Below are 24,982 nucleotides of genomic sequence, written 5' to 3' on the forward strand. Positions count from 1 at the left end.
GCGGGGATCTTTCTCTTTTACTCCAATGAACGCGTAATCAGAGTGACAGAGAAAGATGCCCGCAATTTGTGAACTTCGATTTTCGCGGTTATAGCCCTGAGCAAGCTACGTTACGAGCCTACGAGCGCATAAAGCGCTACGAAGAGATATTCTACTACGAGTGCATAGTTTCTTTCTACGGACTACGGCACAGTGAATAAAAATGAGAGCCCGATTCAGACAACAACCTGTTACAATTTTGATTTGATTTTGATACGACCTTGAAGATCGCTGCACGCTGATTGGTGTATAGTGTATACCAAACGCATCGGGCATATTTGCACAAGCTCGCACGGATTTTTTTTGGAGGAGGAGGAGTTGCCTTACGTATTCACTTTGTTTAAGTGCGAGATCATACTTATTTGTTAGGCACACAATTATATATGTCTTGTAAAGAATTACAAAAATGTAAGTATCAAATTACTAACTTCATTGCGATTAATATCAAAAGGTTGACATAGTCAATCATGGAGACATTTAGGACATAAACTCATGAAAATGCTTATATGCAACCAAGGAAGTATTCACTTCAAAAAGCGTGCGTTCACCCATTGTGCTACACCTACGATAAAGCAATAACTTTTTCATCATACGACTTCGTTTTGCATATCGTAAAGTTTGAGTGCCGCTGGCGCGCGGGCGTCCAGCGCTATATAAAGTGAGGCTCGGCCCGCCGCTGAGCATTCTCGAGGAGCAACAGGTGGCAGGCACTCAGGTGAGTTGAGCATTGAGCGTGTTGAGCGCTGAGCGGCGGACGTGCGAAACATTTAACCCTTAACTGCATAGTTTAGGATGCAGCCTACACAACAATAACATCTAATTTTATACATAATTAGATAAAATCTATTTGTTCGTATATATTATTACAATAGTAAAACTAATCCGTTTTCCGATTTTACACTTAAATTTACGCAGTATTTAAATTTATATAAATTACATTCGTTTTAAGATGATATGTCGGAATACTTGGAAAAATTCACGATTTGGTGATTTTTAGTATGTGATTTTGAACGTTTATTTCGGGGTTTGTAATTATTTTATATTTAAAATCTTCATCATAGGTATATCAAAAAAAATATAGTAAAAAAAAAAAAAAACAGTAAAAATTTTCATGTCACTTACTGAAAATTATATATTTAAATTATAAATATAGCCTATGCAACTTCTAACACTGATTTCGCAGTGAAAATAGAGGTTATGTTTTTTTTTTTCTCATAATCAGCAAACGATTTCTCAACACTATATATTTATTTCACGCAATAATATATTCATTTCGGGCAAAAAGAAAAAAAAAATCATTTAAGGGTTAAACAATCGTGCATTTAAGGGTTAAACAATCGGGATTCTGAGTCCGTCTAAGCTAACTTTGCATCGAGTTAAACAGAACAAAGTGAAGAATTGTCATACTTTCATAGAAATTTTACGCACTGTCATTACAAATGCCATGCAGAGGTAGCTTGGTCCGACTTTAGCTTAAATACAGCGGTGTGTTTTAGTGTAATTTGACATTTTCCAACTAGGGAACAAATCAAATTATTTTTATGAAATATTTTGATTTGTGTTTTTTGTAGTCACACAATATACAAATTATAAACTGAAATAGATATTATACACTAAAGAAAAAGTGACCCAAGGTCACCGCCTCGGCCACCGGTGGACTTGGTCACTTTTTTTTAACCGACTTCCAAAAAAGAGGAGGTTATCAATTAGACCGTATTTTTTTTGTATCTGTCATTGGTGAACCGATTTGGAAAATTGTTTTTTTTTTAGTGTATGATATCTATTTCAGTTTGTAATTGGACTTTTTTTTTATTGATGACGTGACATGCATTAATAGCCACTCTCTAAATTTAAAACAAGCAAGCTACTTATATTTTTAACAGGATTTGAATAGGAGTCGATCGATTAAAATTCATTGGGTTGTTTTTCCTCAATTCGCAAAACCGCTGCATTATATAACTTTACAGTTCTGGATCAGGTTCAGATAAAAGGATCCTAAAGCAAATTACATGAAATTGAAGTCGGTTAAAAATAATAGGCACACGTATAGTGATTTGGGTAGTATTTAACTTATGAAGTTGCGGATGAAAAACATAAAATGTGACGTTTTCAACCAAAAGGTACCACACTGTCGCTTGTCGATAAGGTTGATTTCAAATTGGAACTATATGGAAATAGCGCCTTATTGACAAACGACAATAAGTACCCTTTTCGTTGAGAATGGCACAAATGATGACACTTTAAATTGTTTTGTGATATGGGTGCTTCTTTTTCTTAAAGATTATTTTAATACTCTGTGAAAATAAGTGGGATACAATAAGAAAGTTTTCATTGCCCATTTCTGCCAGTTATAGTTTGCGTCGAAAAAAAAATTTTTTTTATAAAACGAGCAAAGAATAACTTGCATTGTTAAAAGTAGGTACAGTCTGGCAAAAAAAGAGTAGAAATTAAAAAGTGCCAACACTATAGTGTCGTCCCTTTCAAATCAATCTAAGAAAAACGGGACGACACTACAGTGTTGCCACATTTTAATTTCTACTCTTTTTTGTCAGACTGTATATCGCATAATTATATTCACTACTTATAGGTCATAAAATTACATGATTACTCATAGGAAATCATTTATTTGGGCTGTGTATAATAGTTATTTACGATACAAGTGCAAAATTCGCACGTGTATCGTACAACGTTTTGTACATATGGCCCTTAAAATTTTCGAAATAGTTACGTAATGTGCTTATTATAGCATAAGGTGTCGTAATGTAGCATCAGATGTACAGTAAAATAGTATAAAAATAGTATATAAAAATATGCCAAGTGGATTAGGAGGAATTTTAAGCATTTTTAATTAAAAAGTATTGTATTCTGTTTTTTTTTTCAAAGTAAGTAGGTATAATTTTATTAAAAGATAATGAATCCAAAATAAATTGACAAAATAATAAACGTTAACGTTATAACGTTAGTTATATGACGGTGAAACAATCAATTTCGTTATTCTTAATTAAGGATTATGAGAAAACTTTGACAATTTGAAATTCAAGGAAATCTTGAGAAGTAACCGGATACACGAAATATGCCGACTTTTAATTTAAAAGGAGGAAAACAATATATTGTCTACCTACGTCAACGATGGACTGATCTAAAACGGGATAAATTATAAAGATTTTGTAATTATGTGACGTTCAGATACGCAAACGTTTTGGCTTGAAGATCAAAAAGTTTTGAAATAAAACTATCACCCGTTGACCACGAACGCTGTAAAGAGTTCGAAACGTCGGGATGTATTATAAATTCAATATACGCGATATAATCCGTTTTCATAGTTTTATTTCATGAGTAACTATCGCGGTAACCGAAGACAATATTATCAAAAAGTTTTCTTTAAAAGGTGCTTAATGTGTGTCATTTCTACAGGGGCCCGTTTCTCAAAAGCAGATGTCCCTTTTTGACAGATTTTGTTAGAAAAGGACTTCCACTTGTATTACAAGTTACAAGCTTTTGAGAAACGGGCCCCAGGACCACGTTTTTCTTCGAATTGCATTCTAAAAATAATTTAAATTGCTGTGCCGTTCCATAATCCGTTTCATATTAAATTCTTGATAACATTTATTTATGGAGTTTTGAATAAAAATATGCGTAGATATATACATAAGTAAATTTTAATTAATGTAACAAACAATAGTTTGTTTCATAGGCAAGTGGATTAAGTTATCTATTCTATTTATTAAAATTCAACTGTAGTGAAACAATGTAAATTATAACCGTAAGGTCAGGGTACTTTAGCCCTACAAGGTTACTTTTTCGACCCGTGAAAACCGATTTTATCGAATTGATAAATACACAAAAACAGATTAATCACATAATGTTGTTTTAAAGAATTTATCAATTCAATAAGATAGGTTTTCACGGGTGGACAAAGTAACCTTGGAGAGCTATAAAGTACCCCGACCTTATTGTAAATAAAAATTATCAACCCACGAAAAAAACCCATGCTTCTAAATTATACCTTCACGTAAATAATATTAAGTAGACACAAACAAAACATCTTATTCTGCTTAATTAAAGGATTACATACTACGCTAATCGTTGTCTCAAATCCCGGTGGTTTCTTCTCAATTTCATATATTAATTATAAACATTCATACGAGATAAATATTGAGCATTAAGACTTAAGAAAAGTTTTCTATATATCTGTATATTGAAGCTTTGAGACACTATTAACACCTACCTTTACAACTACCTTTATTAGTAACATCATATACTTCTTGGCTGGCGCGATGACCCAAAATGAGTCTTGGCCTCCAATACAAGAGCACTCCACTTTGCTACATCCAGGGCTATAACCGCGAAAATCGAAGTTCGCAAATTGCGGGCATTTTTCTCTGTCACTCTAATTACGCCTTCATTGGAGTAAAAAAGAAAGATTCCCGCAATTTGCGAATTTCGGTTTTCGCGGTAGCCCCACAGAGCGATCGCCAATGCCGAGCTCACGGAGATCTGCCTCCACTCGATCCACCCAACGATATTTAGGATGACCAACAGGACGGCGTCCAGTTGGTCGACCCAAGTAGGCCCTTTTGGCTGCCCGATGTTTATCCATCCTTTCGAGGTGGCCAAGCCAGCGGAGACGATTACATCATATAGGTATATAAAACTTTTTCTAGCACAAAGGAGGAGTCGTAAAATAAAATATCGACATAACTGTTATCGATACGTAGGTTCTTAATTTTTTAGAAAACACTATCATTGTTAAACATAATAGCTACCGCCAAATAATAGTAGCCTAGTTTCTTTAACATATTAGCCATATTTTTTGTCTTAACAGGAATGGAGACGGCCGGTTCCCCATTCAAACTTAGTCCCCATTTTCCTTTCTGGATATTGCCATTATTGAAAATATTTGTACATAATTTGATGCACGTTTGACTTTTTTCGATTTTTAGGGTTTTTGATTATTGTAAAAATTAGGAGCGAAAAACAGATTTCATACAAATATAAGCTCCTTACTCTTATAATAAATAAAATAAAATAAAAAACAAACGTAGGGGTATAGCTGCAGTTGATATACTACATATTGTGTCAAAATATTTTCAATAATGTTAATACCCAGAGGAAAATGAGGACTATGTTTGTATGAAAAGGCGAATTCGCGCGAGTCCTCCACTTCCGTCTTAAGGTACCTTAACCTGCCTCCTAAGTATATACAAATTTAGGTACTATATATGAAGAGTACACGGAAAGAACATGTCTAGTCAATTTTTTCGGAAAATGAAATTTTCATTTCAAAATGTAGAGCTCTTATTAAATATATTGATAACGGGTCACTCACGTGTAGAGCTCTTAATGAATATCTTTTTCTACCACTGTACAATATATGTAACTATTTTTTTTAGTTAAAAAAGACCTGGTCACGAAATTACCATACATTTTGACATGGTTCCAAATTTTAAAACCGTGATTACTCAAAATGTGACTAAAGTGACTAGACAATTCATATAGAGGAAATGTATATGTCAATTTGATGAATTACAACTCATTACAAAATCAAGTTTTGTCCAAAGAAGGGACCTTTTTCTGAAATGTGTTTGACACGGTAAATGCCCAATAATTATCTTTGACTAGCTTTGATTATCGATAACAGGCTTGTCAATGTTTCATTTTGTCAATCCAACCTTTTTTTCTAGAATAAGTTCTAGATACGCATTAGTCTAGCTCACGTTCGTGGCCATAAATTGGATGTATCCGGCGGCCAATTTCCGGTTAACTATTGGATCAAACTTTGATACGGTATCGGTGCAGCCTGCGGCGTTTAGACGGTTATAATTTATGCACGGATGCACTTAATAAGCTAAATATAATAACATGATACTTGCACACTATTATTCTGCCTTTGCCACTTTGCAGCTTTGTCTCAGTGAAGCAGTCCTTGAAACGACATAAAGGCGACACAACTGCGATTTTAACCTAAAGTGGTCATGGCGGACGCTGTCAAAACAATTGTCCTGCTGACAGATAAGGTTTATATTCGTTATTCTCCATTTATTCTCTAGTCGAGATATTGGCGTGTAGGCCACGTCTTGACGCTTGAGGAAAAACGTTCAAAAGGTTAAAAAAGTTTTTTGACGAAAATTTCTTTTTTGATACAATTTTTATCGCTTACTGTACTTTTCTTTCAACAGGCAACTAATACTCATCGAGACAATTCTAACCAACTCAAACACAATTACGTTGTTGTTTTTATCACAGAGTTCTTTAAAGGTTTATAGCCATTTATCCATGCTATCAAATTCCAAATGTTGTCAATTATAACCGCCCGATATGAAAGATACGCTAAGTGACGGATTAAAGATAGCGTCATGACGCTTTTTGGGAGCCACTAATGCCCGTCATATATGGATTTGTCAATTAATGGACTGATTATACACTTTATACAGTCACCTCCTCCCCCGCGTTTTTAGGGTTCCGTACCCAAAGGGTAAAAACGGGACCCTATTACTAAGACTCCGCTGTCCGTCTGTCCGTCCGTCTGTCCGTCTGTCTGTCTGTCCGTCTGTCTGTCTGTCACCAGGCTGTATCTCATGAACCGTGATAGCTAGACAGTTGAAATTTTCACAGATGATGTATTTCTGTTGCGGCTATAACAACAAATACTAAAAACCGAATAATATAAATATTTAAATGGGGCTCCCATACAACAAACGTGATTTTTTTGCTGTTTTTTTCCGTAATGGTACGGAACCCTTCGTGCGCGAGTCCGACTCGCACTTGACCGGTTTTTAATACATACCTACTTATGTGGTTTTCCACCAGACCCTTATATCCACATGAAGTATAAGGACCCTTCTCTTATGGAAAGCCACATATTAACTTTATTGTAACCAACTAATAATGTAATACAATCTTGCAAGTCGATTATAGCAATCCGGGCTAAAGACACCGGTTCGAATCCGGCCTTCACCACTGGAGGGCTTCGTCACTTTTTAGGGTTCCGTACCCAAAGTGTAAAAACGGGACCCTATTACTAAGACTCCGCTGTCCATCTGTCCGTCTGTCCGTCTGTCTGTCACCAGGCTGTATCTCTGTATCTCATGAACCGTGACTGCTAGACAGTTGAAATTTTCACAGATGATGTATTTCTGTTGCCGCTACAACACCAAATACTAAAAAGTACGGAACCCTCGGTGGGCGAGTCCGACTCGCACTTGTCCGGTTTTTTCTTTAATATATGACATCTATTTCTGTTTATATTTTATATATGTATAGTAGTGTGACTACTTAAAAAATAAAGAAAAATGATTTATTCCCAAAGTTGTATACGTCAAGATTGTTTATCCTTTGTCTAATGCAAAAAAAACGAGGTATAGGTAACTTTGGAGCGAAACCTCTCGAGCTATCTTCGACTTAAAATACGTGAGTGAGCCGTTTTAATATATTTAATGCTCGTTAAGTTTTATGAAAGGTCAATGATCTTAGTCCTCACTAAAATGAATAGGAACTTATTGATAGCACACGCAGTGCAAGTGTTATTTTAAACGTCAAACTTCTATGAAATTATGACACATAAATCATGGAGACTGTATAAAGGAGCCAAATCTCTATGTATGAAAAGTGTCCATCAAAAAACAGTAATTAGGCGGCGCCACCATACACCGAAATAGTACCAAAAACAACCTACGTAATTTGGTCGGGTTATTTGTTGCCTTATATGGTTCATGTTATACTCATGTCCCAGAGCCTAACTAGCGCCACCGGAGAGATTAGGAACTATTATTTAAAGCTTAACGCGGTCACTTTTACAACAATTCTGCCATAAGAGATTGCGATCCTTTCTATACCATCCATAACATAAATACTGCGTGTTATGGATGGTATAGAAAGGATGCCAATCTCTTATGGCAGAAATGTTAGTTCCTAATCTCTCCGGTGGCGCTAGTTAGGCTCTGGGACACGAGTATAACATGAACCATATAAGGCCACAAATAACCCGACCAAATTACGTAGGTTGTTTTTGGTAGTATTTCGGTGTATGGTGGCGCCGCCTAATTACTGTTTTTTGATGGACACTTTTCATACATAGAGATTTGGCTCCTTTATATAGTCTCCATGCTGCGTGTGCTATCAAAGTCACAGACCTAAAATAATAGTTGCACACTTTTCTTGGTCTAACTCTACAAGCATCTTGTATTAAACCCTCATTACAAAGAAGAATAAAAAATGAGGTAAATTTGATGGAGAACGAATTATAATAATTGGGGTGAATTTATTTATTTAGACGCGGGACTCGCGGGAGATGGAAGTTAATATTGACTAATCTGTATGAGTGAGGATAAAATTGAACAAAAATATATTTGCTTCGAAAAATGTATATTTTTAAAGGTCGACAGCTTATCGCGGGTCATTGGTAGAATAAATAGTTGCGTTTTTATTTTGGTATTTAAAAATGTTTAATTGGCGAAAAGTGTACCTGGAGGTTTTCAGAAAAAATGGTACCATTTGCTTTTTTTCGATAAATCATCCACTTTTGGATTATTTAGACTCAGAATCACGAGTACTATTGAATGAGACAAAGAAAAAAAGTGTCTGCAGTTTTTCATACAAATTTTGGGTGCGAGTTTTGTAACGATCCATACAAAATGTATGTAAAAATGCGTTCCAAATCTGAAATTTTTTTGGGGACACATTTTTTTAAAAATCGATAGTCCTCTTGATTCTGAGTAGAAATAACCCAAAGATTGATGGATTTTGGAAAACTTTTACTAAATACTACTTAACTTCGTTCTAACCGAGTGTTCCACGACACTCATAATTGTTTAACAGATTTTCGAATGAAAACTCAGCTCAGATGCTGAGCTCTGTTGTAAGCATTTTTCAAAGCAAGAGCCACATTAAAAATTCTAATTAGATTTGATATTGATTTGACATTTTCGCTCGTTCTTTGTGACCGAAGGATTGTGCTACGAGAGTACTCTACGCCGTAGCCATTGGCTACGCACACGTAGCAAGACAACACTTTTACGTTTACGTTACGAAGAGAACATGCACTTTTACGTTTGATTGATGTCAAATATTTATTAAATTATATGCTAAGAGAGCCTAGGAGGCCTATGTCCAGCAGTGGACGTCTTTCGGCTGATATGATGATGATAATGATGCTAAAAGAAACTAAGAACACTAAATCGAATTTAAAGACAAAGATAAGGTGTACGATAGCAAAGATAATGTATTTTCTTTTAGAAATTATTCTCTCGAGTTTCACTTATTCTAAACGTGTATCATTAACTTTTTTCGAAAATCATCTACTTTTGGGTTTTTTCTACTCAGAATCACGAGAACTATCGATTTAAAAAAAAATGTGTACCCGAAAAAATGTCAGTTTTGTAACACAGTTCTACATACATTTTGAATGGACCGTTACAAAACTGACACCCAAAATTTCTATGAAAAACTGGAGATACCTTTTTTAGGGTTCCGTACCCAAAGGGTAAAACGGGACCCTATTACCAAAGATAGATATAACTCCGTAAGTTACTCTATGCTACTACTAAGACTCCGCTGTCCATCTATCCGTCCGTCTGTCCGTCTGTCTGTCACCAGGCTGTATCTCATGAACCGTGATAGCTAGACAGTTGAAATTTTCACAGATGATGTATTTCTGTTGCCGCTATAACAACAAATACTAAAAACAGAATAATATAAATATTTAAATGGGGCTCCCATACAACAAACGTGATTTTTTTTGCTGTTTTTTTCCGTAATGGTACGGAACCCTTCGTGCGCGAGTCCGACTTGCACTTGGCCGGTTTTTTTTTCTTTGTTTCATTCAATAGTACTCGTGATTCTTAGTTTAAATAACCCAAAAGTGAATGGTTTTTCGAAAAAAACATTAATGGTTTTTTTCTGAAAACGCCCATTAGACAGCTAAGTTTAAGTTTGTCTTTTATAGGGAAAAATGCCTTGTATTTGCAATACATGGACCGTGTTTTATTATTTAGATTCAAAACCATACAATAAGTTTATTATTTATTATTTATTTGCAATGCAGGCAGGCAGTTTAAACAACTGATAATGCCTGTATCCAGAGTCATAAACCGAGTTCTCAGTGTTGAGTAGAATTTGCTTTGTGCTTATCTAATTTATTCTTAAACTCATTGACACTTTGGGCCGCTACTACATCCTCTGGGAGTTTGTTCCAAGCGTTGACCACTCTGTTGCTAAATAATTGTCTATGAGGATTATTGTAGGACCTGTGAGACACCAGCTTATACTGATGACCTCTCAGACGGTTGTTACTATTGCGTTCTAGCATCTTATGGAAATCTTTAAGGTCATAGTGTTGGGTTAGTATTTTGTATGTCTCAATCAGATCTCCGCGTTCTCTGCGCTCCTTCAAGGTTGTGAGCTTTAAGAATTGTAGTCTTTCTTCATAGGACATGGTTTTGAGTTTCTTCTTAAGTTTGTCGACAAAACCCCTTAAGGCTTTAAGTATTGAGTGAGTATATAGTATATCTGTCCCTTGGCGGCGTGTTGGTATCAATGCCTGCACGAGGCTTAGTAATTTGAGCCTTGGTTGAACCAAAGGGAACGCGTATTGTCTCGCCAAATTCTAAAATGTTATGCTATCTTGTAACAGAAAATTCCTTTTCAGCGCGCCGGAGGCCCAGTTGTCGAACGGTATTAGACTAATATTATTTGAATTTAAACTGTTTATTTTATTTTATTTTTTGGAGAAACAACAGAGGTATGCGACAGGATAATAGGTTACATTGTTAGGTACATATATGATTGAGATGTCACTTACTTCCTTAAACGCTCTCACTAAAACATACTTAAAATAAACGGACTTAACTAAAAGGTACGAGTATGTTTACATACAAGTTTACCAAGTGTTCCAGACCATGCGTATGTGTACTGTAATTAGGTACTACAATTAAAATGAAAGAGAAAAGAAAAGAAAAATACCAAAAACTTGGAAATACTGACAACCAATCTAATCAATATATGTATAAGTTAGTATGTTGTGAGACATACTAACATCAAGTGAGTCTAAACCGTGAAACTAATATTATTAGTCCACAAACTGTCAAATCGTATGGGTTTCCATGGCAACACACTAATAATATTAGTCCACGAAATGTCAAATCGCATGGGTTACCATGGCAACGCAAACTAATAATATTAGACTACCGTTCGAGAAATGGGCCCCAGCTCGTTAAAGCTCTCTTTGTTCTTTAAAAACTGATGGGATCGGGTCAGACTAAAAAATATGTTGATATATAAATATTGTAAACTGAAATAGAAATATTGTTGTTGTTGTTGTTGTTGTTGTTGTTGTTGTTGTTGTTGTTGTTGTTGTTGTTGTTGTTGTTGTTGTTTTTGTTGTTGTTGAAATATTGTGTTGTGTCATTGTGTTGATATAAATATTGTTAATGACTGGCGTCGCGGGCTAAGTGCGCCCATATCAATGCAATGTTTCATTTTCAACGGTTTTTCATTTTAATCCGATTCGCCTTGTGATCCGATTCATCCTATTTAATGATAACATTACGGAAACATTATTTTCCCCTCACTAGCTCGGAAAGTTGTCGTTTATCCTTCAATACAAGCAGGGAAAAAAGCGTTTTATCCACTAGTGGGGAAAGTAATTTGACCTTGGATGGAGCGTGTTTAAGTAGCTTGACAGATAACAAAACGTAAAACGCTCATGATAATGGTTCGTTCGATATTGATTATCATTAAATAAATGGTTTGAGAATATAATAAAAAATACCAAATTTAGCTTTATTTAATGATTTTAAGTAAACCTTAAAATTCCATAAGAAACTTTTTTTTTTTATAATGATGTTAAATATAATTCTGAACGCACAAGTTGAGTCGATGCATTTTCAAAACGCATCGTTACATACATCAGAAATGTCAACATTGTCAACAAATTTTTTACTTAAAACCTTTTCTCACCGACTCGCGTAAAAATAAACAACTTCCAGAGTTTTCTGTTATAATATCGTAAAGAAATGAGTGATTCCAGTGATGAAGATGATCTAACGCCTGTGGATGTTGCACTTTCCTCGCTATAGTGAGGTGAAAAGTTTTGTGTTACACACGGGCGCAAATGTATTTTACTTCTCGTGTGTTGAAACACTCGCTACGCTCAGGATTCTATTTTAGAACCACTCGCTTCGCTCGTGGTTCACCTATAGAATCCTTTCGCTTGCTCGTGTTTCAATTCTACACTCGCGGGTAAAATACAACTTTGCACCCTTGTATAACAAATAACTATTTTTTGTTGCAGACAGGATGCAGTCCATCGCGAGGATCGCCATGTCCATGATTCTGGTGTCATCGGCGTTTGCCGCGTACCGTAAGTAGCCTAACAAACTAACAATACAAAATATAACATATATATATATATATATATATATATATATATAGATTGTTAACATCATATTATTAGCTATTTTGCGTTGCATATGATAGATAGATAGATAAGACATTTATTTGACATATGTTCTAAAATTAACACATTTACTGCCAACGGCATTCGCTAAGCGAGTTCTCTTTTCATTAAAGTGCGACATAATGTAACTAGTAGAAATTACATAAAATGGAACTTAAAATTATTTCCATACTAAATTGTTGCCATGTTTAAGCATTTTACGTCAAAAATGTGACAGTTACGTACGTGGTGCCTTCATCTATTTCCTGCAATTTATTGTCGGACTATACATGCGGTCTTTAGGGTAAAAACGGAACCCTATTACTAAGACTTCGCTGTCTGTCTGTCTGTCCGTCTATCACCAGGCTGTATCTCATGAACCGTGATAGCTAGACAGTTGCAATTTTCACAGATGATGTATTTCTGTTGCCGCTATAACAACAAATACTAAAAACAGAATAAAATTAATATTTAAGTAGGGCTCCTATACAACAAACGTAATTTTTTTGCCGTTTTTTGCGTAATGGTACAGAACCCATCGTGCGCGAGTCCGACTCGCACTTGGCCGGTTTTCCTGTGTAATCGGCTAACTCGCGCTGGCACTGTATGTGTTAATGAACATATACAAGGTGTAACAAAAATAGTGGGGATCCGTTTAAGGGCATATTCGGTATCGCGTTATAATTAGAAAAAAGTAGAAGAAAAAAAAAATTCACGCAAAAAAATGTTTTTTATTTTATTTTTTATACGCCGGTGGCAAACAAGCATACGGCCCGCCTGATGTTAAGCAGTCTCCGTAGAACACACACATTAACACACACAAACACACTGTTTGTGACACATTAACTTATTAGTGGAACAATTTTCTTATCACGTTAGAAGTTGGACCCTTCTCTATGACGGGTAAGTGGCGTAAGGGCTCATAAAAATAAGCACACTAGTAATTGGAACTATTAAATTACATTAAATAATCGATGGTAACTACTTCAATATGCCTTAATTTTCCCCAGAATATTTTGCACAAATTTATACCTTATTGGAAGGAAGCACAAGTACTGATAGAGTCATACATTTTAAATGTAAGCAGCGCTCTACTTATAAGCTCCCCTAATCCTAACAGCTGAACACGGGGTTAGAATTCTAAATGACATGTGACATTGTCTTAACCCATAGACATAGTATAGTAGTTATAGACATGAAACCGAGCGACCAGGGGTAGAAGAAAGACATATTCATGTATTGACAGGTTAATGTATGGCAGCATAATCCTTTTTCTCTTTCACTCTTATAAATTACGGTATTTCGCCATCGCCTCCTACCTATGCTGCCATAACCCGACCATGAAAAAAAAACCCGGTCGGTGATAAGGACAAAGCATGGCACTATTTTCTCTTTATTTTAATGTAATGAGTTCATACCTGAATAAATAAATAAAATATTTTATTTATTATTTATTTATTATAAATAAAAATATAGAAATATTATGTTTGGTGTCTACCGCCACATATGTCTGAAGAACAATTGACGCTCAACTTCGCTGGAAGCGATTTTCGCGGCCTACATGTTATATGTATATATTACCAAAGATAGATATAACTCCGTAATAGATGGATACAGTCTAAGGAAAAAACGTGCCTCGAAAATCAAGAAAATTGTATTCTCGATCAGAGGGCGCTACTAGCTTTGCCCTACTGTCATGGCGTTGACGGTTTCGTTTGTTATTTAATAATTTTAACGCATATCAGTAAAAGAACATGGGTCAAAATCATAAAAATAATTCATGCAAATAAAAAAAAATCATTTATCCATATTTAAATACATTTTATCGTATTTTTATAAATCTTCATTTTTAGTTTTAAGGTGTGTCGATAGATGGCAGTGAATTTACTGGGGTTACAAAATTTACTATGACAAAACCGCTCTATCTTATTTATGTCGTTAGGCTGTAAGCCGATTTCGCCTTAAGACTGATCCGAAATTAATCTGTATTAGTTTCATCAGTAAATTCACACTTTAAAGATGATATGGCTTAGATATACACATACAGGAAGTCCATACAAATAAAGAAGCGAGGTGAAATCAAAAAATAAAAGTTAGTTAGACCAAGATGAGTCTGCAACGATATTGATAGCACACGCAGTGCAAGTGTTATTTAAGAAATCTTTTATGAAACTATCGTCATAGTTTCATACCAAAGATATAACTCCGTAATAGGTGGATACAGTCTAAGGAAAAAACGTGCCTCGAAAATCAAGAAAATTTGATTCTCGTTCAGAGGGCGCTACTAGCTTTGGCTTACTGTCGTATAGATGGCGTTGACGGTTTCGTTTGTTATTTAACAATTTTAACGCATATCAGTGAAAGAACATGGGTCAAAATCATAAAAATAATTAATGCAAATTAAATAAATCATTTATCCATATTCAAATACATTGTATTTTTATTAATATTTATTTTTAGTTTTAAAGTGTGTCGACAGATGGCAGTGAATTTACTGGGGTTACAAAATTTACTATGACAGTACCGCTCTAGTATAAGTTACTCTATGGACGTACTTAATAACTGCTATCGAAATCGTTGCAGACTTATCTTGGTCCAACTCTGACTAGATTCACTACGTTAATACATTATAAGGCGTTAGGAAAAATCATGCTCATAGGGTTTTATTACCTAATAAATGCATGAAATTGGTTAGCTGAAACCGGAATAAAATAAGGTTATTGAGAACATAAATAATATTAGAGCTGAATACTTATAAAAGAACCCTTTATATTTGCATGAATTTTTGGTATATACGATTTTTTTATTTCTTGTAAGTACCTTACGCCCTAATGTACATTACGATTTTACGATGTTCAACTTGTTTTAATGGATTTTCAACCTTCATAAAAAAACAAAGTACCTAGAGTAAGACCAAGATAAGTCTGCAAAGATTTAAACGTCATAATTTCATAGAAGTTTCACGTTGAAAACAACACTTGCACAGCGTGTGCTATCAAAATCGTTGCAGACTTATCTTGGTCTAACTCTAGCATTTCTTGTCTCGTAAAATTTTCGAACAAAAGAAACTCAACTCAAATTAAAATACTATAATATGTATAACTAATAATTTATGGTGGGCGGTACGAGCTTAAAATACTACCTATTATTAATATTATTAGGTATTCGGTCAAAAAAATATTCTAATTAAAAACTTACAATTTCTTTAGTTCTAAATATAGACTCCAAATGGCATCCCACGCCACGGATATTAACAAAAACTTGGTCCACCAACTTCCAATCAAAAGGCACATTACCCTTGAGGTCAATATACGACAAAGCTTAATATTGAATTAGTTTCTTAGAGATTAAAGAGTTACCCACGCGTACCGCAGCAAAAGAGTGTAAACTTGAGCCCGATTCAAATTAAACAAATTGTTACGGCTTTGATCTCATTTTGATACGACCCTATCGCGCAGAAGATCGCTCATCATGAATGGTGCATGCGAAATAAAGTCAAAGTCGTGCGTGAGATAATTAAAATTATAAAATTGTGTAAGTAATAGGGAGTATTTCTACAATGTTCTGCCGCCAGAGTGAAGCACTAGTGCACATACTAAACTACTAAACATACTAAACCATAGAGTAACTTATACAGGCCTTAAACAGTTTTTTTAACAAGTTTTCACTATGACATCAATCCATCAAGGCGGTTTGTCTGCTTCTCTATCGATCGAATAGGAAAGGGTGACAGAGGGAAGAAACCGAACTGTCGATGTGATGGCCCTGTGATTGTGCTTGTGACGCCCTCTACGCAGAGTTTTGCGGAATATTCCCTATCGCGAAACTCTGCGCAGGGGGCGCCACTGCCACAATCTGAGGGTCTATCGCAAAATAAGAAAATCGAAATTTCGTTATCTAACATCTCTGTCACTCTTTCTAATTCGTGCGATAAAGAGGCAGATAACGAAATTTCGGATTTGCGTTTCCCGGTAGGTTCTCTGTAAACAAACCGCCTTGGTGCATCAATGTCATATTTTATTATATCTGAAAACTTGTCAAAAACCTGATAAAAGCACAGTATGTATATACAGTATGGTTTACTGAACGGGCTAGTGCTGCACTCTGGTGGCAGAACATTGCAGTAATACCCCCTATTGAATGTCGTGCCCTCTCATGCGTCTTGCTTTTTGTGAATCATACCTATGTAAGGGACTCGGCAGGACAGGCTTAGCCTGTCACACTGAGAAATGTAAAGACTGTTTTCTGTAAAAAAATAAGTTTGTATTAGAGGTGCGCGCCAATAACCAAGGTCGTATCAAAACCAGTTTGAAACCGTATCTAAATCGAGCTCAGTGTAAACTTAACTTATCTATTGGTGGAACAAGGTGCTATGTGGCTACTGTTCGTATTGTTTATTGATCTTTGTGTTAAGGTTAGATTGTCATTAAGGTAGTAAGAAGTTAGTTAATTGTGGTCTTTTGATGTTAAAGGTGGCCAGGTTAATTAAAATCCTGTTTTGGTCGTGATTAAACATGTACAGGTACATCTTTACGCCTTTCGAAGAATAAAATCAAAGTGACGAGTAAAATGACGATGACAAATAAAGTTAGGACTTACAGTAGATAAGGCTTTTTGAGGGGAAGCCACATTTTTTCTCCGACAGCTAGGTAATGTTTGTACAAAAATATTATATGATTTTATGTTTTAAGAGTCCCCGGCAAGCTCAGTTCTCCATACAAACGTAGTTACGCGCTTATTTTAAAACGACTCGCTAGATAAGGTACCTCATCTAGGTCTGTAATAATTTATGCAGCTTAAGATACCATAGTAAAAAAAAATCAGCAAATTGGTTTTTCATACAAAACTTGTTTTTGCTCTATTTCGTTTGTTTTATAAACTGAAGCTATAAACTAATTACAGACCTAGATATACCTCATGTCAAATATGCAAAGTTTCGTTACAATCCAACACGTAGTTTTAAAATGAGAACGAAACTCCGTTTGTATGGGAAGGTGAAATTCGGCCGAGCCTGTCGGGGACTTAAATAGCTGTAGCGAAATCATATTTTTTTTTGTTTAAGTACTGCTAGTTATTTTGACTTGTGTTTCGTAGAACGTTTTATAACTTAAGACTGTAACTTTTGTATTATTTATCATAATAAAATAAATCCAGCATAAATATTTCTATATAAAACGTTCTGAAAAGTTACTAAAATAAAAGTTTTTTTTTACGAAATGCAATGTTCTATAAAATAAAAGGACACTGACCTAAGAACTGATTTAAGAACCCATTTTGTGTCACCCTGTACAATAAAGTCAAAGTTATGTGACTCTAAATAGGCTAGAGAGGGGTGGTTAAGTGAAAAGTGAAAAATAATGATTATTATGATTTGCGCGCAACCCTTATTTAATTAAAATAAAAGTATCTAGACAGTTTTATTACGGGCTCCCGGTTACCTAAAGGATTTTGTTTGGATGTTAGCATTTCACTTTTAAGTTATTTTTCTTTTATTGTAAGAACTTGCTAGACGTCTCATCTACGTCTTTCGAATAAAATAATCTAACATTTAACACTCATAAATAAAAAGTCAAACGTTGTTTGGAAGAGATCGCCTTTTTTAGCGGTATTTAACTTCTTTTTCTCTCGTTTCAAGCACAAATATTTACTAAAAACCCCCAAGCTTGCTTGCTTGCGATGCACATATTTGTGAGTATCACAGCTCTTTCAAATCAGCCATTGTAAGCAATATTGTCAATTTATTTACACTAACTTTTAGGGCCCATTTCTCGAATTGTTATTATTGTCATTACATTGTCATTGAATCACGTCTAAAGGGGCCCACTGATTATCAGTCCGCCGCACGATATCGGCCTGTCAGTTAGAAGAAAAAATTTACAGTTCCGAACAACTGACAGGCCGATATCGTCCGGCGTACTGATAATCAGTGGGCCCCTTAATACGGTATATCAATACAATTCTCATTCAATTTCAAGTCAACGGCGAGAATAGACTCCGAGTTCATTGATATTTATCGGCAGCTTAGTAGGTATTTATAGCCGGGGCGAACATTCGTCAGACGATTTGTAAGGCGATGCCGCAATTGCCTTGGAAATGTTTGATGATAGTCGTGGTTTTGCATGGACAGTTCATTTATTTTGTTCAGTGCTGGCCAGTGTTAAGGCATGCAAGTTTTGGTTAGTGTTTAATAGCCCTTTATCTAATTTAGTAGTTTAGACTCTAGGGTCTAGAAAAAGAGAATCTGTCTACTTGTTGAAGTAAAGCTTTTTCATAACACTCGCTCAGTAAACTCAGTAAATGTGTAATTGCACGCACCACGCAGGCTTAGCGGGAACTATAGAAAAAGCGTTTTCCCTAGGGAGCTATGAAGTTTCTAGTATTATAATTAACAGTTTTTTAGTTTTATACTTCATTTTTGTATCGCAAGTGTGATGAAAAACATTGTGTGTAACTCGGGGCGTAATGATATTGCAAACTCGAGTCTATAAATCGCTCCGGCAAGCCGTCGCGCAAGATTACACGCACACACTGTTTTGTCTAACTGTACGTCTCTGGTTAGGTACATATTTTATAGTATGCTTAACTTGTTCGCGTCTTTCCTGCAGACATCACAAAGTTAAAGGAATCTAAAGCAAACTTTCACGCGTATGAAGCTAAAGTGGTCACGTTTTTTGGGGTTCCGTAGCTATGTTGTGTCTGTCTGTCTCTGTCCGTCCGCGACTTTGCTCTGATCGTTAGTGCTAAAAAGCTCCAATTTGGCATAGATATGTATAAATTAATCATGCCGACAAAGTGGTAAAATCAAAAGTAGAAAAAAAATTACAGATACTTTAGCCTAGTTTCCCCTCCGAGTTAGAAGGTTAGATGGAAAAATATCCCGAAATGTGTATTTTTTTTAGATTAAGCGTTAATCCTACTTCAGTTTTATCAAAATAATTAAAATAACAAAAAAATAATTTTAAAAATTTACACCGTGTCGCCAAGATGCTAGTAAAGTATTATAGGTATTAAACGCATAGAAGTGTATTAATGTATCCTAAAATAGGTCTTAAGGTGTTACTTACAGTATAAAAAGTACTGAAATATGCCTGATAGCATAATTTTTTTTATCACAGAGACCAGCGCGAAGCTTCGGCGAGACGGTGTGTTGAATCTGTACCCCTTCCCAAGGGTGGGCCGCGCGCATAACACCTGGGAGGTGCCGCTCAATGACTTCTATTTAGGTAAGTTGGTCATACTCTCCCCATTAGAGTTGAATCTGTACCCCTTCCCAAGAGTGGTCCGCGCGCATCACACCAGGGAGGTGCCGCTCAATGACTTCTATTTAGGTAAGTTGGTCATTCTCTCCTCATCAGAGTTGAATCTGTACCCTTTCCCAAGGGTGTTCCGCGCGCATCACACCTGGGAGGTGCCGCTCAATGACTTATATTTAGGTAAGTGTGTCATTCTCTCCTCATCAGAGTTGAATCTGTACCCTTTCCCAAGGGTGTTCCGCGCGCATCACACCTGGGAGGTGCCGCTCAATGACTTCTATTTAGGTAAGTGTGTCATTCTCTCCTCATCAGAGTTCAATCTGTACCCTTTCCCAAGGGTGTTCCGCGCGCATCACACCTGGGAGGTGCCGCTCAATGACTTCTATTTAGGTAAGTGTGTCAATCTCTCCTCATCAGAGTTGAATCTGTACCCTTTCCCAAGGGTGTTCCGCGCGCATCACACCTGGGAGGTGCCGCTCAATGACTTATATTTAGGTAAGTGTGTCATTCTCTCCTCATCAGAGTTGAATCTGTACCCTTTCCCAAGGGTGTTCCGCGCGCATCACACCTGGGAGGTGCCGCTCAATGACTTCTATTTAGGTAAGTGTGTCAATCTCTCCTCATCAGAGTTGAATCTGTACCCTTTCCCAAGGGTGTTCCGCGCGCATCACACCTGGGAGGTGCCGCTCAATGACTTATATTTAGGTAAGTGTGTCATTCTCTCCTCATCAGAGTTGAATCTGTACCCTTTCCCAAGGGTGTTCCGCGCGCATCACACCTGGGAGGTGCCGCTCAATGACTTCTATTTAGGTAAGTGCTATACTGTCCCCATCAGTGTTAAATCTGTAGGTACCCTTTTCCAAGGCATGACTACACTATCACACCTGGCACGTGGTTGGTAAAGTTACGCAGCTATATGCACGCTTAGCTTCTTTTGAACTTTAGCTGACATTTGACCTTCCATGACACGTGGTATTAAGAAATGCCTACGGCGTACATTTGGGATGGACACTCATACTTTATGGGTCGTAACCTATAAATTTAACGAGACTATAATATACTTCACAACTTCTCAGGTTCATGTCATCAAATTTGTTTCGGTTTAAGATTCAATAATGTTGGAGTTTAAAATAATAATTTAAGGGAGAGAAATAGGGTGACCGTTGTTCTCTAAAATAAATGCATAAAAGACTGTTTTTAAAATGATTAATGATATTTGGTTATAGTTAGAAAAGCGGAAAATTTAAAATATGTAGTTGTACTGTGATTATATTGGTAAACAGGTAGGTAATTTTGTTAATTTATGCCCTTTTTATGGGAATCGTAATCCTATGGTCGACATTGCAGTTAAAGAAAAAGAAAGCTAGAGTAGTATATTTATAATAATGTCAGTAAAATCATTATATATTAAGGATGACTCACGTTAGACCGGGCCGTGTCCGGGCCGGAGCTTCCGGCGCTCACTTTTCTATGACATGACAGGTGATCACGTGATACTTTCCATAGAAAACGAAGCGCCGGAAGCTCCGGCCCGGACACGGCCCGGTCTAACGTGAGTCATCCTTTACACGTTGGTACAAAAGTAGGTAACCCAAAAAAATAAAAATAAATATTCTTCTTACTTCCACATCTTTAACAAAAGGTCATTAAAATCAAAGATAGATATAACTCCGTAATAGATAGATACAGTCTAAGGAAAAAACGTGCCTCTAAAATCAAGAAAATTTGATTCTCAAACAGATGGCGGCACTACCTTTAGCGTACTCTCGAATAGATGGCGGTTTCGTTTGTTATTTAACAATTTTAAAGCATATCAGTGAAAGAACATGGGTCAGAATCATATAAAAGTAAATAATGCAAATAATAAAAATAAAAAAAAATATCCATATATCAGCGATTAACCATATATAAATACATTTTATGGTATTTTTATACATCTTCGTTTTTAGTTTTAATCATGTGTCTATCAGATAGCAGTGAATTTACTGTGCCTACAAAATTTAATATTACAGTACCGCTCTATCCTATTATATCCTCTTTGTTAAAATACAATCATTTAACGAAACAAAACTTATTATCACTAGACTTATATTGACCGGGATATAGACCGTGATTACCTTTTGTATTATTTGTGAGCTCCCGATATTTCGACGCAGTTACATGCATCATGTTCACGGGTGACTGCGTCGAAATATCGGGAGCTCACAAATAATACAAAAGGTAATCACGGTCTATATCCCGGTCAATATAAGTCTAGTGAAACTAGCCGTGAATCATTCAAAACTCTAAAACTTATTATCTTCAACATATTCTCCTTTGGCTTTAATACACAAACCTAACCTAACCTAAAGGTTTGTTAAAATGAGCAACAATATGCAGTAAAATATTTTTGGCAACGTATTTTGGGCCACTCTGTACTTTCATCTTTCATTCAATAATGTGTCAAATTGTAAATTGATATTCTTATATCGATATAATCCCGATAATCACCTACTTATCTAACGAAAGTCGTCGTTAATAGAACTTGCAAATAATGTAAACAAACCAATTTACCTTCATTACTCCGTAATCTCGCTCTTTAAAAGGACAACCATGACCGTATCAACAGTCTATATACTTAAATATTTTATTTACATAATTTTCTAGTTAAATTAAATGTGAATTATTAATATTTCAGAAAAAATAACCTTCGTAAAAATGTTAGGTTATGTGTCAAACGATAACAAAAGCTGTCATATTTGTTTACATTATCATTATTGACGACGACTTTACTTAATAACGGAACGTACCAAGAGGAACACTCTAACCTGACTATTGGTGAACCTTTTAATCTTTACATTAAGGTTTATTCTCAGTTAATAGTGACGAGTGCCGATCGTATCTAGATCTAAATATCTCTTTTAGTGATATTTTTATTTCAATGCGTGTCAAATAAGATATTGACACATAAAAATTTGACGACAATGTTCCTCTATTTCCGGATGTCCTCTATTTTCATACGTAATTGGTAGATTTTTATAGAAGCTTGTTTAATTAATATCCAACTGGAGGCCAGGAAAATATTACAGAGTAGGTCAGTAGATAATTACACAGCATATTGCTGCTTTCAGAGAATTCCAATTTGATTCATTAGGGGACAAAGTTGCAGTGACGGCGCTTCCCGGACGTGAAATTCTATGGATAATTGTCATCCTGATGGACGAAAATAAATCACAGGGAATTCGCAGAAAAAGTCACGAATAGATTGAAGCGTTGAGGAGCGAATGCGTACGCCAGTTTGCTGTAGATTGAGCGTTTTTTGAGAGCCTTTCATGGGTTGCGTTAATTAGACGCGCAGTCTGAAGCAAACATGCGTGTGCACTCGAGACGCATTCGTCTGATATTAGCACTTCAGTATACTGGTGATTCAAGAATGGTAATCTCATTTGTCAATATAAAATCTTGCAGGTTATTTCCAACTACCGATAAAGCGAAACATGACTAACATGACAACACCACGTCAATACTAAACAACGATACAGCTCGACTGATAAAAGGTTACCGTTGTAGTCTATGGGCGCTTGCAACTAAAAGGGGTGTCATATGCGCTTGCTTTAAAAATCTGATTTTGTTTAAGATTATTTATACGTCCATTTCGTTGTCAGAATACAAGCCAGCAGAGAAACGCCAACTATACGCGTTTCCACGCGTCGGGCGCAGCGAGGTCCGCGAGCACCCCAGCCTGTACCGCCTGGAAGACCTGTTCCACCGCCAGAACGAGAAGCGAGAAGGCGAAAACGGGGACAGCACTGGGATGTGGTTTGGGCCCAGGCTAGGGCGCGCCTACAAGAGTGAAGAAGGTGAGTTTCACATATTATTTATATATATCGACAGTCATCAAAGAAACAGTTCCGTGAGTGAGCCTGAACATCTGGAAGAACTGTTCCACCGCCAGATCGAGAAGCGAGAGGGAGAGAAAGGAGATACCACCGGCATGTGGTTCGGGCGAAGGCTAGACGCGCCTATAAGAACTTAGAGGATAAGTTTCACATATTCTCTATATATTTCGGCAGCCATCAGAAGAACAGTTCCTTGAGTGAGCCTGAATCGTCTGGAAGAGTTGTTCCACTACCACCAAGCGAAAAGGCGATTACAAGAGTGAAGATTTTTATGGTCATTTTAAACTTTTATATCCGTCGAATATTTTATAGGTAAGAACCTACATTCAATATGGTTTGACGGAATTAAGACGCCGTTAAAGATTTTTAAGAATTTCTAATTTTGTTCTAGGTATTATATAATTTTTTTAATTCACTATTATAAATAAAACCTACGCTATTCGCCCACATAATCAGCGTTGCTAGCTAGCAACGTTAAGTCTAAGGTCTAACCGAATTGTGCGAGAAAAAAAGGGACAAAAAAAAACTCCGCTACCTGCGTGTGACAACCAATGATTAAAAAAAAAAAACTATTTTGAACTTCAACTTGGCGACAATACCTAAATTCTTACTTCCTTATTTACGTACATTTTACGCCATACTTTTTAATAATAATAATATATATATTTTAAAACACTATTTAAATATTTTTAAATTAAAGAAAAAATTGAAAATTTACACCGGCAGGACTCGAACCACTAACTCGAACTATTTCAATATTTAATGTATATAATGTAATAAACTATGGCATATTCAATCTTTAAGTGATCTTTAAATAAACTAAACTTTTTATATTTCTTCACGCAGACTACCAGGCGAAGGAACACAGCGAGCCAGAACACATGGACCCCGAACTTGAGAGAAAGAAGAGACACACTAACCAATAAGTTCCTACCGACTGAAGCAACCCTTTTAGTTTAAGACAGTTACACCCCCGACACATCAGTGCCAACGGTTACGTATACAGGGTGGCTGGCACTAGTGTCCCTAACCATGCATTTGACAAATTTTAGAATAAACAATTCTACAATTATTCTGGGTGAAGCGTTTTTGAGAAAAGTTATTTGTTCATAGAGCAGTCATTTACAATAAAGTTGAAATATGAGATTTCTAATCACGTTTGCCATTCTTATACAAATATACTGTCAGTTTTCTATTTGAATTTATGGCAGTCGATTACTAAAAAAATATACGGGATGACATTAGATTTATTTTGATTAAGTCGCAGAGCTCGTGGAGGTTGTTAAAGGGTAATTGCATGAAAGGCGTAACTTCGCTCGCAGACCATATCTCGCTCGTGATATGCTGGTGCGAGCGAGATGCACTGTTAGTCAAATTTG

At 36.0% G+C, this 24,982-nt stretch overlaps 1 protein-coding gene across 2 annotated transcripts; it reads left to right on the top strand.

Annotated features, from left to right (window-relative positions):
- Nucleotides 1-707: 707 nt before the first annotated feature.
- On the top strand, nucleotides 708-24,646 carry LOC134747286 (CAPA peptides). Of its 2 annotated transcripts, none has more exons than XM_063681908.1 (5): nucleotides 708-754; nucleotides 12,329-12,397; nucleotides 19,588-19,695; nucleotides 23,370-23,564; nucleotides 24,450-24,645. In XM_063681908.1, exons 2-5 carry the CDS (start codon nucleotides 12,334-12,336, stop codon nucleotides 24,527-24,529), a joined length of 447 nt encoding a protein of 148 aa, XP_063537978.1. In that variant the 5' UTR covers nucleotides 708-754; nucleotides 12,329-12,333; the 3' UTR covers nucleotides 24,530-24,645. The 2 variants fall into 2 exon arrangements, with proteins under 2 accessions (XP_063537978.1, XP_063537977.1); XM_063681907.1 differs by having other exon boundaries at nucleotides 742-754; nucleotides 12,333-12,397; nucleotides 24,450-24,646.
- Nucleotides 24,647-24,982: the final 336 nt, after the last annotated feature.

The sequence above is a fragment of the Cydia strobilella genome, chromosome 14 (assembly GCF_947568885.1).
Source record: "Cydia strobilella chromosome 14, ilCydStro3.1, whole genome shotgun sequence".
NCBI classification, from domain to species: Eukaryota; Metazoa; Arthropoda; class Insecta; order Lepidoptera; family Tortricidae; genus Cydia; species Cydia strobilella.